The sequence below is a fragment of the Colossoma macropomum genome, unplaced genomic scaffold, assembly GCF_904425465.1.
Source record: "Colossoma macropomum unplaced genomic scaffold, Colossoma_macropomum, whole genome shotgun sequence".
Taxonomy (NCBI): Eukaryota; Metazoa; Chordata; class Actinopteri; order Characiformes; family Serrasalmidae; genus Colossoma; species Colossoma macropomum.
Window position 1 is genome coordinate 12,711,282 of NW_023494784.1, and position 16,473 is coordinate 12,727,754.

Sequence of the window (16,473 nt, forward strand, 5' to 3'; positions counted from 1 at the left end):
GTCCAGAAAGCTTATTAATGAGTTGATCCACAGAGTCAATTAGACGTCTCCTCTGGCTGGCGACAGAGCTGCTAATTTAATGATTGAGTTGCCAGCACAGTGGCCTGCTGTCCACTGTGTCCAAGGCTAACGCTCAAGCAGGACCAGCAAAACAAGAAGCACTGCAAAACAAAGAACTTTTTACTTTTTCCATGCTTAAAATTCAGCACCTTGAATAGTTTTGTAACACTATTAGCACCTTTCTTCTTTGTTAACTGAATCGCCTTGTGTCTGACTGAGCGAGAGAGACAATGAAGAAATCAGTAAACAAATAATGAAAGCAGGAGGCAGCAGAGTTCAGCGGAAGGCATTGACTTCATTTATTGGTGTCACATTGTTTTGCATTGACTTCATTTACTGATGTTCTCTTTTTCTCTTTGCGTTATTTACAAAGGTGAGGCTGAGTCACTGCTGACCACAGATACAACACCGAGTTTTCTTACTGTAAACTGAAATGATAGCCTTCGGACAGGAGCGACAGCATCTGCTTCAGTCTGACACACCTGCAAAAGCATACTAAGGTTTCCTGTTGATCAGGTAGATGAAATCATAGAGCTCAGTACAAGACCATTAAAGAGGAATTCCACCAATCTTTTGAAATTTCGGCCTAATGAAATCATTAAGACATCAACAAAATCATTCAGAGTGGTTTCATGTGAAAGGCTCAGTCCTAGAGAACTGTTAGTGAACCAGACACAGAGTTATTACATGATATGGTTATGAATATGCTGCCTTATGTCTGAGTCTACCACTATTTCTCCATTATCAACACTGTCAACATGGAGAGTGAATAAAATAGCTATGTTTGTGTTACAGACATTGTGACCGCTGGTTCCTATCAGCACCACTGTAGAGAAATCTGAATCAGTAAGGTTCTCTACAATGAACCATTTCACGTCAAGCCACTCTGAATGACTCTGTTTATATCTTAACAATTGAATTATGCAATGATTGAAGTTTCTGAAAAATTGATGGAATTTTAATAATCAGAATGCAGTCCTTACTGAATTATGTTAATGAATATGAAAAAACAAGCCAAAAAGACAAAAAACAGCATATGGACAGTTGGGGTCTTTCTTGGTATTATCTAGCACAGTAGTGTCCTTCCACAAAAAATAAAAATAATTCAGCTAACCTGGTAGTTTCTTTGTTCTTTACCTGTTATTAGAGTTTAATATAAGAGCTGCTGACTGTTGAAACAGTGCTGAAAATGAGATTGGTGCTGGGGGTTCTTCCACAAGGCAAGATTTCTCAGTTAGCTAGATAACCTAAGCCTTAAGTCAAACCTGTTCAGCGGGAGAAGAAAACTTAGAGGCATTTCTATTGGACAACCCACACATTTGGCTTAAGTTATCTAGCTAAACTGAGTAATCCTGCTTTGTGAAATACCCCCTGGAGATTAACCAGGATTTACTAGGTGTGTTCCAAAGTGGAATGGACTTGCTGTTGGTCTGGTTTTGTACAAAAAGGCCTCAAATTGACATCTTATTACTCCTGCAGAAACAACCAGGCTATCACTTTTGTTATTATTCCAGTAGATATCTTAAGCAAATCCCAGCCCTCTCTTGATTCAAAACACTTGTGGTTTGTGTAGACATCATTTGGATTTAAAGGGACATTGGTAACTTTAGGTCATCATGGCACACTTCATTAAGAACTTGCCTAAAATCCCACTCAAAAGAGCGGATTGTGCTTGTATTACCACTCGTTAAGGACTCTGGCTTGTTGTGGTCCCGTACCTAAGCGTTTCAGCTAGTAGTTCGGCAGTCTTAATAGCACAAAGCTATTTTTAAGTTGGCATGAATTCCTCTGACATGGCATGGCCTCTGAGGTTTGCATATTTTGAGCGGCAGCAATCTGTGCAAGACAGCAGAAGAGATTCCTCCACCTATAAGAAGCATTATTTGATCTGCACAGACTGTAAAACACCAAATTAAAAGAGATCTACTTACAGCTGTATATTTCCCTAATTCATTCCTTTAAATGTATTACCTCTTGTTATAGGGGCACAGGGCAGATCCTGTACCTGATGGCTTACGTTTGCACTGCTGTAGTAACGCACCCTTTAGAGTATTTGGTCTCAGTGTCCATGAGATCCTTAATTTAGTATCCCAGCGCTCCTACTCACAAAAGGGGCAACGACATGATGAAAAATGTGCCATCTGCATCTTTTCAGTGAAGGGTCTGGCAAACGCTTCCTGCTCTATTACTGAGAATGCATCATCCCAGCACAATGAATAAAGAAATGTTTTTAATTTATTCAGTTCAAAAGTGTGCAGTACTGTGCAAAAGGCAGAGACCACCCTTCCCTTCGTATATGTACTTGCCGGTCAAAATTACCATTAAGTGCAAGATATTTCTGAAGGGGTTAAATATAAGATCATCCTCTTGCATAAAGAAGAGGAAAGTCAAATAAAGATGAGTGAAAAAACAGGAGTTTCCAAAATTGGCGTTAAACGATGAGACTACTAACAACTGTCCAAGACCTGGTAGACCACCATCAAACAGATCAAACATTTGAAAATCAGACAAAGAAGCTGCTGGTGTTCCCAGAACAATGGACTGGGCACTCCAGAGTCCAGACTTCAACATCACTGAATGTGTTCGGGATTACTTGGACGATGAGAAGCAGAAAATGCAACCAACTTCTAAGACTGAACTTTGGAGGTGTGGAAAAACTGAAAGCAGGTCTGAAAATGAAAGGAAGCTGTAATAAAGGCAAATGGTGGACACACTAAATACTGAAAAATCTGATAGTGTATTTAGTTGTTGATGGCCCTTTTGGCTGGAAATAAATGGTGGGTGGTCTGTTGCCTTTGCACAGCATTATACATCATTTCCACATGAATAAAATATATGACTTAACACACTTTTGTCTTTGTTTACTTGTGTTTGATGCAACACATTTTATCCATGTGGAAATGTTTTACACATTTGCACCAAGTGAATTCAACGCATTACTTTTTTCCATTGTCCTGCTGCTCCCTAATACCACTGCAAAGACAATGAAATCTGTGATTCTGTGTGCTGATCCAAGCAAACACAGAGACTATGATCTAAAAGCAGAGACCAAAGAGAAAGGCCTATTAATAGCGCCATTGGGAGCAGCGTCATTTTGGCCTCTGCACATTTGCCTTGGCTCGCCAATTAAAAGACCGTGCTCTGAATATGACACGTCGTACTGATAAGGAAAATGAAAAAAGAAAAACAATTACAGAGGCATTCTGGTGCTTTGATAGCAGTTCTCTTGCTTCTTTTGCAAAGTCACATACTGACTCAACTATACTGAAAAGCTGACCAGGCCAGAATAATGCCACAATGCCATTTCCCAGGCAGACAGTTGTACGAATGATGTGTTTACAAAAGGGTGTCCAATCACCAAACAGTATTTCTTCTTGCAATCCTGCAAGTTGACTCCCCTGGCCTGCTTTTGGTCAGTCCCAGTGGCTCTCCTGACCACAGGAAAGCCTTCTGTTGGAGTGGTCTGATGACACTGTTTCTGGCCTTCATGGCAGGTCACATTCGATGTAGGGGATGTCGCTGTAGCGGCTGTCCACCTCGGCCCATTGCTGCACGGCCCGCGCTACAATTTCCTCGGACAGCCTCTGGGCGTAGTCTAACAAGACCGGGTTGACCCGGGGCGAGTCCTCGGCCGGGCCCGTCTCTGCATATACCAGCACGGCCTTCTCCCCTCTCTTCTTTCCCGGCCTGCCGTCCACTCTCTCCGATGAGCCGGAGTTCTGAGTGGGATCGCTGTGCTTGGATTTGACGCATCCCATGATATGAATAATGTAGCATTGGGTTGAAAGCCGATATGGGGAGGATAGTGAAAGATGTTGTGGCTAGCAGCAGCACCAGTCGTTGTCAAAGTGGTCCAGATGATGACCCATGAAGCTCACTCATGGACGTGTCCCTGCCAGAAGAAGATGGAGAGTTTCAGTGATTAATGTCAGTGATCTTTACTTGACAAAATAAATACACCTTTTGACATTGGCCCTTATTGAGGGCGGTCATTTATCAGACTGTATTGGCAGCTCTGTCCTTGTTGCTGTCAGGAATCCAGTGATACAATAGATCAAAGCACAAACAGTATGCAAAGAACTAGGTAACAGTAAGAAGTGCTGTGTTCGTCCGCAACTAATTTCAGTTTATCATATTTTCAGATTATTTTCTAGAAATTAAGACCCAGACCTGATTTTTGGCCAAGAAGACCAGAATATATTTCTGGAACGTACTGTGTCAGACTGACAGCTGTGGTTGTCATATACACAGCACATATGTACTTGATTGCTTCTGATTGGCCAAACTCATCTACAGGCAGTTCACAAGCTCCTTGTTATTAGGTTAAATTTTCCTACTTTAAAACAGTGTTGTTCATAATGTAAGCTATAAAAAAATACAACTCTTGCTGTTTGAAAATGGCAATCACAATTTTTCAAATTGCAATTTCTATATAGAAATAAAATCTCCTTAATATCTCTGTAGTTCCTCCTAGACAACAATGAGTTCAGGGCCTGTATTCACAAAGCTTGTCAAAGTAGGAGCACTGATCTAGGATCAGATTCCTCTCTAATTTTTATGACCTTATGGACAGGAACAGATCCTAGATCAGCTCTCCTAGTCTGAGAAGCTTTGTGAATATGGGTCCTGATTGTTTAAGTCTCTCCTGCTGCTCACATATTTCTCCTGAGCAAAAGACCCCAGTAATCTCACATCTTATCTTCAGGTTGGCAGAGATCTCAATAAAATCATACAAGTTTCCTGACCAGTTAAAGAGCAACATTTCAGCAATAAAATGTCTCAGCCCTACTTCTTAGATAGGTGTAATGAGGCTACGTTCAAATTACACCAGCGGCACCAATTTTGTGCATAGATGTGATACAGATGTGTTTTTTTTTGTTTGTTTGTTTTTTTTAGTTTTTTGGGTTTTTTGTGGTTTTTTTTCATAACAGTGTGAACACTCAAATCTGATGTTTTTAACATCAGATCTGAGCCACTATGGCTATGTTCAGATTACCAGGTAGAAGCGGCGATTTTCTGCCTCAGTATGACACAGAAATGATTTTACACGCAGATCTTTCAGATCAAAAATTCAGATCAGATCATATGTGGCCCAGATCGGATACATATCTAATTCATGGCCATGCAACCTTAATGAGAACGGTCAGATCATAATGCATGTGGTTTTTTCTTCCTCACACAGTGCATGCACCACTGTTTAAAGAGTATAAAGCAGTATAAAGCAGGATAAAGCTATCTGACCCTTTTTGCCTTCGCATTACTCTATTAATGAACAGCTGAGAGATCTCAGAGCAAATGATCTGGATCACAGTGCGTGTTCAAGATGCACTGGACCCCATTCACACCTGTACTTAGCACTGTCCGCTTTTGATAGGAACACCCAAGATTTATGTTAATACGAGGTGTGAAGAGGGCTTTTCAGTTCTGCTCCTAAATGAGAGACGTCCAATGTGGCCATGCAATACAAGGAGAACGGTCAGGTCAGAATTCATGTTTTTTTCATGGTGGTCATCATCCAGTGTGGGCAGCAAAAATGTCTGCATGGGGCAGAGATGCATTCACACTAATGATAAATGTGTCACTTGACGCAAATGTGGACCATCAAGGCAGAAAGATCAGATCTGAGCAAAAAATCTGAGGCTTGTAATGTGAATGTAGCTCAGAAACATAAACCAGGAGACTATAAACACTACATAGAGTAAACCTAACTGAGCCTTATGAGCAAACAGGACATAGTGCTGCACACTTTGTTGAAGCTGACCTTATTGTGTAGACCGCCATGTCCTCTTATATGTTCTTTAGGGACTGCAGTGGTCAAGCACTTTTATTACCACTAAGTGCAGGTACACACAGATACTTTTTATCTTATAATGGCGTGGAAGAACAATTATAATAGGGCTCTGTAGGATATATTATAAACCTAGATAAGCATATCTGATCAAATAGCCTAAATGTTATGGCCTTTATATGACCATAAACATACACAGTCACCATGTTTAATTTTTTTCAAATTTGTTTTCCAGAGTTGTCCTCAGGAGCTCACCACAGAGGCAGTTTTACAACTAAAACATCTAAATATGTGCTTTAGCTCAGCTACAGGTGGGACACTCCAGAGGACAGGTGTGCATGTCTACTCTTATCAGTTGACATGCAGTGTGCATGTGGCTCTGGGTAAATAAAGGAGGAAACTGCCAAACTGGAGTGTTCTAAACGCTTCAGTGAATTACTGACTACAGGTCTCAGGCTGTTTAGCAATGAACTGGACAGTGAACACTAACGGCATTTAGTGAACGCTGCACATTATAATGTCACAAAGCAGTTTACTGAAAACTGCACACTTTAATGTCCTTTAGTGGTTTACTGTAAAACTGTTCTTACATGCACAGCGATTAAATGAAAACTATATGTTAATTTAGAAACAGTAAACACTGTAAAACTTCAATGTTTTGAGATTCACTTGTTACCTTTAGGTGACGTACTCAACATGACGTGTTTAGTCATTTACTGAACACTGCACATTCTGTCACTTACTGCTTTACTGAACTGCACATTCTAAAGTCCTTTAGTGATTTACTGAACACTGCACATTCTAATGTCCTTTGGAAATTTACTGAACACTGCATATTCTGTCACTTTGTGATTTACTGAACACTGCACATTGTAATGTTAGTGATTTACTGAATACTGCACATCCTAATGTCATTTGGAAATTTACTGAACACTGCACATTATAGTATCCTTTAATTATTTACTGAACACTGCATATTCTGTCACTTTGTGATTTACTGAACACTGCACATTGTAATGTTAGTGATTTACTGAATACTGCACATCCTAATGTCATTTGGAGATTTACTAAACACTGCACATTCTGATGTTAGTGATTTACTGAACACTGCACATTCTGATGTTAGTGATTTACTGAACACTGCACATCCTAATGTCATTTGGAGATTTACTAAACACTGCACATTCTGATGTTAGTGATTTACTGAATACTGCACATTGTAATGTTAGTGATTTACTGAACACTGCACATCCTAATGTCCTTTGGAAATGTACTGAACACTGCACATTATAGTATTCTTTAATTATTTATTGAACACTGCATATTCTGTCTCTTTGTGATTTACTGAACACTGCACATTGTAATACCCCACCGCGACCCAGAAGGATAAGCGGTTTAAATGATGTATGTATGTATGCACATTGTAATGTTAGTGTTTTACTGAACACTGCACATCCTAATGTCATTTGGAGATTTACTTAACACTGCACATTCTGATGTTAATGATTTACTGAACACTGCACATTCTGATGTTAATGATTTACTGAATACTGCATTCTGTCATTTATTGATTTACTGAACACTGCACATTCTAATGTCCTTTAGTGATTTACTGAACACTGCACATTCTAATGTCCTTTAGTGATTTACTGAACACTGCACATTCTGCTGTTAATGGTTTACTGAACACTGCATTCTGTCATTTATTGATTTACTGAACACTGCACATTCTGTCATTTAGTGATTTACTGAACACTGCACATTCCAATGTTGGTGATATACTGAACACTGCACATCCTAATGTTAGTGATTTACTGAGCACTGCATGTTCTGTCATTTAGTGATTTACTGAATACTGCACATTCCAATGTTGGTGATATACTGAACACTGCACATCCTAATGTTAGTGATTTACTGAGCACTGCATGTTCTGTCATTTAGTGATTTACTGAATACTGCACATTCCAATGTTAGTGATATACTGAGCACTACACATTCTAATGTCACTTGGAAATTTACTAAACACTGCACATTCTGATGTTAGTGATTTACTGAACACTGCATGTTCTGTCATTTAGTGATTTACTGAATACTGCACATTCCAATGTTAGTGATATACTGAACACTGCACATTCTAAGAACACTACATTGTAATCATAACTCTTTTATATATACTTAACATGGCAGTGTCTCTAATTTAGTGAATGCTGAAAACCCTGTCATGCAGTGTTCAGTGACTTTTATATAACAGAATGTTTAGTGACTTTAGTGACTCGTTTCCTGAACACTCAACGTCCTGAAGTCGTTCAGTGATCTGCTGAACCTTCCATATTTAGTAACACACTGCACACTGTACGTGCTGTTGATGAATTGATAAACACCGTCCATCCTAAGGTTGTTTGGTGATTTACTGAACGCTGCATATTTACTGAACAGTCGCCCTGAAGTCTGAAGTCTGAAGTCGGGGCAGCTGTACACCTTTAATATTGTAACAGGTGAATCGCTAAAACGGTCGCACTGCTCGAGCGGTTTGGACGTGATGAGTAGAGCACCGTGAGCTCGGTGCGTGTCAGAATGAGCGCTGTTCATATGGCGAAGAGTGCGAACTGGAACACGTGTGATAAAAGAGCGTCAAGGTCAGCTGGGCGAAAGCAGCTCTGTACGCGCATTAATGGTGTTTTACTGCATGTCCTCGTCGTTATCCCGCGTTCAGGCCAGATGTTAGCGCGCATATTCGTCCATAAACACAACACAGAGGGAAACGTAAAGCCGACTAGAGTAAATCTGATCTGAAATGGTCAGAGAGGGCACATACCTGCTGCCATAACTGAGGCAGGCACGCTGTGGAGAGGCTATAAACCCAGACGAACCAGCGTCCCCGCCTTATCCGGGCTCCATTTACATGGAAAGACTTCTTTGAGGGAAATTTCGATGTCTAATCCGGATCAATAGGACAGTCTGGGTCTTCTCGCCCTCAGGTGTGGTTTGGTTCTCCTCACACGGCTCGCAGTCGTCCACAAACTTACTGCAGCGTCTCCGGTTTGAATTCAGGGCGCACTTTGGCCATCGGAGTCTCCAAAGTTCACGCTGGTGACTGCAGCAGTCCAGGCATCCCGGAGATGGTGATTACGTTTCTATTTCATGCCTGTGAGTGAGCGCGTTTATCTCAGATCCTTCAGGCGCAGTTACACCGGTCACTTCAGTCGGTCCTGCTGAAGACGCGCGCCGCGTGCTGAAGTCTGACCGCCTTTAGTGCGCGCTCCTAGGGAGCAACATGGAGCCCTCCAGTAATCTTTCACCCCAAACAAATATTGGCGAGACGCGTTGTAAAACTGGGTTACTGCAGCTTCCACGGTCATTGCTCGCCGCGGTAGACTTTAATTTGTAGAATCGCGCCACCTGGCGGCCGGACTGGAGCTGTTTTTTATGACAGTGGATTGAGGTGAAGTGGGACACGTTTTGGCGAACATCAGAGTGATGCGTTCAAAACACTGACCCCAATTTATGTAATATCAGCCTCATTTCATTTGTTTTCCCACCGAATGCTGCGCCTGCCTGAAGGGGAAGTCCACCAATTTTTAGAAACCGGGGGCAACAATATCTACAACACAAACATAGCCATTTTTAATTATATCGTCAAAAATGATCTCCATTTTTGTGATTTTTAGTTTTCTGCCTAATTTGAGCTCAGCAGCTGTCCTTTACACTGTGTGAGAATTTCATGAAGATTGGACCAGTAGAAATGCTCCAATATTGCTTTTAATAAAACCTCTTTAAATTAACGTATATTAAAAAATTAAGAACATTTTTGTAACATACATTCTTAAAAAGGTTGCTCCTCAAGGGTTCTTTAGTAAAGAAAATGGTTCTATACAGAACCGTGAACACTCAAAGAACCCTTTGCATGATTTAAGGGTTCTTTGCATGGTGAAATGGTTCATTAGATTGATTGAGAATGTGTTGTAGATGGTTCTATGTAGAACTTTGGACCAGTACTGTTCCCAGTAGAACCCTCCTCCACCCCCATTAGACCTCACACACCTACAGAACATAAACTGTGAATTCATCACCATTTCCTGTGTGCAATATAATCAATACTCCATGTGGAATACTTGTAAAATATCTCCTCACCATCCCATGTGTGATATAAATCAGTACCTCATGTTCAATACTCTGTGAAATTTGGGTAAAATATCCTTACAGTGTAAATATTTTTGCTTATATTTATTTATAATTCCTTATATTGTTAATTTTTGTGAAGAATAGAGTTCATATTTTTATCTCACTTTTTACTTTTAGTATTATATATATATATATATATATTGTCTATATAGAAACAAGTAACAAACTGTAAAACCCTGTTAAGTAATTAACAAGGTTAATTACTTGCTTGTTAATTCTCTACTTGTTACTTCTTTTCTTGAGTGCCTTGCTCTCACTTTGCTGCCGTAGCACTGTGAATTTCCCCGTTGTGGGACTAATAAAGGATTATCTTATCTTATTTTAGTCATATTTCTAACCATTCACTGTTTCATCTTCTCCTCAGCCCCAAGAATACTATTTCACAAGTAAAATATAGAAGACGGAAGCTGTGGATTCATGATTGGCGTCAGTGTAGAGAGCTATGATGATATACAGTCGTATGCAAAAGTTTGAGCTCCCCTAATTAAAGAAGATGTTTATTTGTCTGTCTAAGTGAAAGTGAGTTAACACGTCCTCTACAAAGAACACAACAGCATTTTTCCTGCTATTTGTAGTGCAGTTCCCATACCAGGTGGTGATGGAGCTTGTTAAGATGCTCTCCACAGTACCTGTGTAAAATGTTCTGAGGATGCAGAGGTTCATGCCAAACCTCTTCAGCCTTCTAAGGTAAAAGAGCTGTTGTGCCTTCTTCACCACCCGTGTGGTGTGTTTGGTCCATGCAAGTTCCTCTGTGATTTGAACACTGAGGAACTTGAATCTGCTGACCCTTTCTGCAATGGCCCTGTTGATGGTGATGGGGGTGTGCAGTTTCTCCCGCTTCCTGAAGTCCACTATCAGCTCCTTGGCCTTGTTGACATTGAGAAAAAGTTTGTTCTCCTGCCACCAGTGTGTCAGGAGGCTGCCCTCCTCTCTGTAGGCCAGCAGGTAAATCACCAAACTGTGCTGGACACCAGCCCTCCAGGACCAGTTGTGCACCCCGCACAACTGGTCCTGGAGGGCTGGTGTCCAGCACAGTTTGGTAATTTACCTGCTCGAACCCCGGCTCTACCCCATCTCATTGTCGTTGGAGATCAGGCCTACAATCGTTGAGTCATTTTTATAATGACATTTATGATGACACACCATTACACAGAAGTGAAAATCTGAGGAGTCAAGTTCACAAGTCAACGTTTACACGAACATTGTCAGATTTCAACTTGGGCTTCACTGTAAGCTAATATACCAGTTAACAACAAAACCAGTTAACAACAAAAGGCTGACAAATTATTACACACTTCACCATTTAAAAACGAAATGTCCGAGCCCCTCGGCTATTCAAAACAACACTCTATAGAGAACTGGGCACGGTTTTGGACATATCCAGGGTCACTAGTAAACCATAACAAACAAAACCAGTTACTTAAAGCAACATTATGTAACAATTTTGACATACAATAACAGCTTTATAATAGGAACAAAGGCATCTCTGTCATTGCCACTGCAGGCCCAGAATGACTGCTATAGCAGGAAGAGAAAAAAAAAAGAGTGACCAAGCAAGAGATCGGACAAGAGTAACTCTCAGACTGGCTTTTACTTGTTGGCGAGAGTTAAAGAAGATAAAAGGACACAAGACAGTCTAACCACTAATGGGAAAACAATGGAAATCCAAGAGCAGAGTGTTCATCCCTGCCAATGTTATTTATCAAAGATTGCAACATTAACTGTAACCTTATCTGTGTCATCACTGTCTCAAAGAGTTTTGTAGTTTTTCTGGATGCCAAAAGTCATCTAACCTCAGTTCTGTTTCTGGCTAGCATGCGAAGAAACAAATTCTTATGGCAGAAAGTTTGGTCAGTCTTTGTCAATCTCACACCAAATAAGTGTTAAAACTTTGCAACTTCCTGTAATAAAATCCTGTAATATTACTCTACCTTGTAAGTCAGCATGATTCTTTCTTTTCTAATGTTGTCTTTGCTGGTGTTGTGCCGAATTCCAAAATCCGAAATCCTCGCCAGCAGATTCTTACTCCCCTTCGCGTGCACATGCGTCACACAGGCATATGGACGCTGCAGATTACACTCGCGATTTCAGTTATTTACTCAAAGCACCACAGAAATCATGAGTGTAATCTGTAGCATCAATATGCCGGCATGCATGTGAAGAGGAGTCGGATTTCCATATCCTTCAGCTTGTCAGCAAAGGCACGTATCCATGAGGGGGGGGCTCAAAGCACGATTTGTATTTAAGACAGTGCTGTAAAAGTGAAATCACTGTGCAACTGCAGGGGGAGCCCTAGAGCAAAAATACCAATTCTCACATAATACTGCTTTAAAAAGTTAACGCTCTTATTATAGACATGCTCACTACTGTTTTCAATTCAATTTAAATTAAAATTAACCCCTGGGAGTCCAAAAGAGCACAATTGGCCTCGCTCTCTCTGGGTGGGTGGGATGGCCCCCTTCTCCCCCCATCACTCAACGCGATGCTAGTCAGCACAGGTGTCTGTTAGCTGACGTAACAGATCTGGCTGTTGGCGCTTTCCTCCGAGCGCGTTCAGCTGTCCAGTGGCGTTGCGTGAGCGGCAGTTCGAAAAAATTCACAGGTCTCGGAGGAAGCCTGTGTTAGCCTTCACCCTCCTAGCGTTGATAGCATCGTGTGACTGGGGGAGTCCTAACTAGCGGGTAGAATTGAAAAAAAAAAAAAGCCCCTTCTTTCACTTAACGTAGCTAGCTATCTTGTTTGTAAATGTAATTGTAAAAAAAAGTCCAAAAGTCTAAAACCACACCGAAAATCTGGGAATATTTTTTCATTTAAACTTGAAAATAAAAAATAGTTTTACATTGAAAAAAAAAAACAGAAAAGTTCTGACAAGTAAAATGAAGAAATATTTCTGCAATGTTTCTAGGTGACTATTTGACTTTAAGTAAATATGTGATATTAAGTATATTAACACCTTTTTTATTACTTTATTACTTACTATATTTTTAGGTCTCATTCCTTCTGTTGAAGCTTCTGTTCAGATGACTTTCAGGTGGATTTGTTCTGATCATTTTGTGGTGTCCATGCCAGCTCGAGTGCACGCTGTTATTAAAGCAAAGAGGGGGGCAAACAGTACCAACTCCTAAGAAATTCTGAAATTCACGTAAATATTTCAAAGATTCCACTTTTCACTTAAATATCATTTGTAAAGAAAAACATTATATTAAATTAGAAAAGAATGCAAAATTAGATTACTAGTGGTCTCAGACTTGGACCCCACTGTTTATTCATATGACGGATTTATATACACTGTATTCAAATGTAGAAATGTTGAGGAGGGATTTCTGCAGCTGCAGCATGCATTGCACACAACGTGCAGAATAATATCATGCAGCCCAAAATTCTAGCAAAAGAAAGTCTGAAAAGATTTCTTCTCCTCTGCTTTTAAACCAAACTGAGTCGTAATGCAGAAGCAGAAGTATTCCTACATGTGTAGATGGGTAAAACATCTCGTTTAAAAAGCAACAACAAAATCACTGATGACAGAAAACCTGAAGGGCCTGAGATCAGATGACATTTCTGGTTTTATTTTATTAATTTAGTCTTTTGTACATGTTCAGTGGCTATTCTTGCGTCCAGTGCTTTTATCTGCAGTGGACTGCCGCAATTATTTGAGTACCTTTGGGCCTTGTGGTCTAAGACCCCCTGAGGACCCTGGCAGTCAGAGACTCTTGGGCACGTCCCCACTGGCTCTGCCTGTAAATCCATCCCTGAGCACAGGACACAACCTGACACAGGATTAAATGCACCATTTTTTATGTAGTCAAAGAGGTTTAAGTAAAATGTCTTACTGGTTACTATCAGATATTAACATATCAGTGTGGTCTGTTCTCTGTCCTGGCACCCAGGTGGTGGAACGATCTTCCACTGGCTGTCCTGCTGTCTTCAAATGCCAACCGAAGACTCATCTCTTTGTGTCACACTTAAATTAACACTAATCCAGCACTTATTGAAATGTATTGTATTGCATTTATGCTCTGTTGTTGTCTTAATTGTTGTAGTTTGTATCTTTCTTTCTAGGTATCAGGGCTAGCTTTTGTTTCTGGTAGTGTCTGAGCATAAGGGTACTTTGGACTCTGATCTACTTGTTCTAGCTAGAATATATATTCTGATAGGTCAACAAAGCAGTTTTGTAAGTCACTGAGTGTCTGTTAAATATTGTAAATGTAAATCTGTACATTTCAATAGATTTAACATTGACATTTATTTAAATTCTTGCTGAAGACGAAGAAAATAACTTCATTCTTCCAAACTATTTCTCGATTTCTGAGTGTATAAGTCCCAGAATTTACACCTACAATATTTCAATCTCCCTTTTTAATCTCCCTCTTTGTGGCAGAAATATATCACTGTTTTAAAGCATGTAAATAACTCACAGTGAGAGCTAGTCAGGCTCAAGTACAACCTCCACACAGCAGGGTTAGTTTTAGCACACTATTACAACTAAGCGTCTCAAAGTAAACAATGATAAAAGTCCATCCATGTAGCTAGATGAACATTTTTATCTATCAGGCTAAAGTTTCTCCAGACACCCTAAATTAATACATTCCACTGGCGTTTAGAATAAATAAGATGCAAATCTGAGAGGCTGAAGGGGTCCCTCAAATCTGATGGTTCAGAGTGAAATTAACATGGTACAGTATGCTGTATGTGTGCTGCTGCAAGTCACCCTGTAAAGCCTGAGATGACAATTTGTAGTACAGAAGTTTGGGCTTGGGTTTCTCGGGACTTTTTGAATCATGTCAAACATCTTTACGTATTAATGTCACACACACACGCTCAAAAAGAAGCTTCAGCTCGTTGTTTAGGTCTCAAATGCAAAATCAACATTATGTTGATGAAGATATAATGACAATAGTAGATACTTCACTCAAATCCTCAGAAGACATGTCCTTCACCGAGTTCTGACAGGAAAGGGATCTGAAGCACAACCCACGTTACAGAATGTTCTTATGCACATTGCATGCAATTATACATTTCCTCCAGAGAGGTCGCAAAATCCCCAAAACATACTTGGTGCAGCTTTAAAATTATTTAAATCAGATGGAAAAAACAACGTGCATAATAAAAAAGCTGGGGCTAAAGTGTACATCCTTATTGCCCTTTTAGTAACAGCTTTAGTTTTGGCTCCATATTTATAAAACTAGTCATGGTCAAGTGCTGTTCTAGGATTAGTTCTTGACCTTCATGACCCACTGAGCGCAATTAAAAAGGTTGATTGTAGGTAAGTACTCTTACTTGCTTTAAACCCCTGCTTTAAAGGGGATTTCCACAGAGTTTTCAAAATTTCTGCATAATTCATTCGATGAGATGTAGAGAGTCATTCAGAGTGGTTTGATGTGAAATGGTTCATTGTAGAGAAACTTACCATCTCAGATTTCTTTACTGTTACAGTGATAGAAACTAGAAACAATGTCCACAACACATATATGGCCACTTTATTATCTACATGTGTCTTCTAGGTTTTAATATGTAATGTTGATAACAGTAAAATAATGGTAAATCTGGAAAAATATGTTTTCTTTGGGGACTGTTTTTCCTTACAACAGCCTGTCTATACATTATATGGCCAAAAGTATGTAGACACCTGACCAACACACCTATTTGAGCTTGTTGGACATCCCATTCCAAAAAACATGGGCATTAATATGGAGTTGACCCCCCACCTTTGAGGCTAAAACAGCCTCCACTCTTCTGGGAAGGCTTTCCATAGAAATTTAAAGTGTGTGTGGGAATTTGTGCCCTGATGCACTGATGTTGGATAAGAAGGCCCTGAAAAACAGCTCCAGACCATCATCCCTCCTCCAAAAAACATGACTGTTAGCACGGTGGTTTCAGGTTGGTAGTGTTCTCAAGGCATCCACCAAAACCAGATTTGTCTATCGGACTGCTTTAAACCACTCCAGCCACCACTTGGCAGTGCGCATAGTGATCTTAGGCTTATTTGCTGTTGCTCAGCCATGACCTATTTCATTAAGCTCCCAATGTACAGTTCTGATGTTGCTTCCAGATGCAGTTTGGAAGTCTGTAGTGAGTAACGCAACAGAGGATTTTTACTTGCTATGCATTTTAGCACTTGCCAGTCCCATTCTGTGAATTTGAGTGGTCTGCCACTTCCTAGCTGAGCAGTTGTTTCTCCTAGAGACTTACTTTCACACTAATAGCACTTACAGTTGACTGGGGCAGATCTAGCAGGGCAGAAACTTCACAGACTAACTTGTGGCAAAGGTGGCATCCTATGACAATGCCACATTTAAGGTCAGTGAGCTCTTCAGGATGACCCAATCTACTGCCAATATTTGTCTATAGAGATTGCATGGCTATGTGCTTGATTTTATAGACCTGTTAGCAATGAGTGTACCTGAAACACCTGAACTCAATAATTAGAAGGGATGTCCACATAC

The 16,473-nt window shown here is 40.2% G+C and overlaps 1 protein-coding gene across 1 annotated transcript; it reads right to left on the reverse strand.

The window, feature by feature from the left end:
* Positions 1-335: 335 nt before the first annotated feature.
* On the reverse strand, positions 336-9,141 carry LOC118808550 (small membrane A-kinase anchor protein-like). The gene is made up of 2 exons (XM_036571686.1): positions 8,664-9,141; positions 336-3,952 (listed from the first exon to the last, which is right to left on the reverse strand). The coding sequence occupies exon 2, from the start codon at positions 3,816-3,818 to the stop codon at positions 3,546-3,548; it is 273 nt and encodes a 90-aa protein (XP_036427579.1). The 5' UTR covers positions 3,819-3,952; positions 8,664-9,141; the 3' UTR covers positions 336-3,545.
* Positions 9,142-16,473: the final 7,332 nt, after the last annotated feature.

Bases quoted from the DNA above. Each gene is read 5' to 3' on its own strand.
- LOC118808550 (XM_036571686.1), bottom strand. From the start codon at position 3,818: ATGGGATGCGTCAAATCCAAGCACAGCGATCCCACTCAGAACTCCGGC.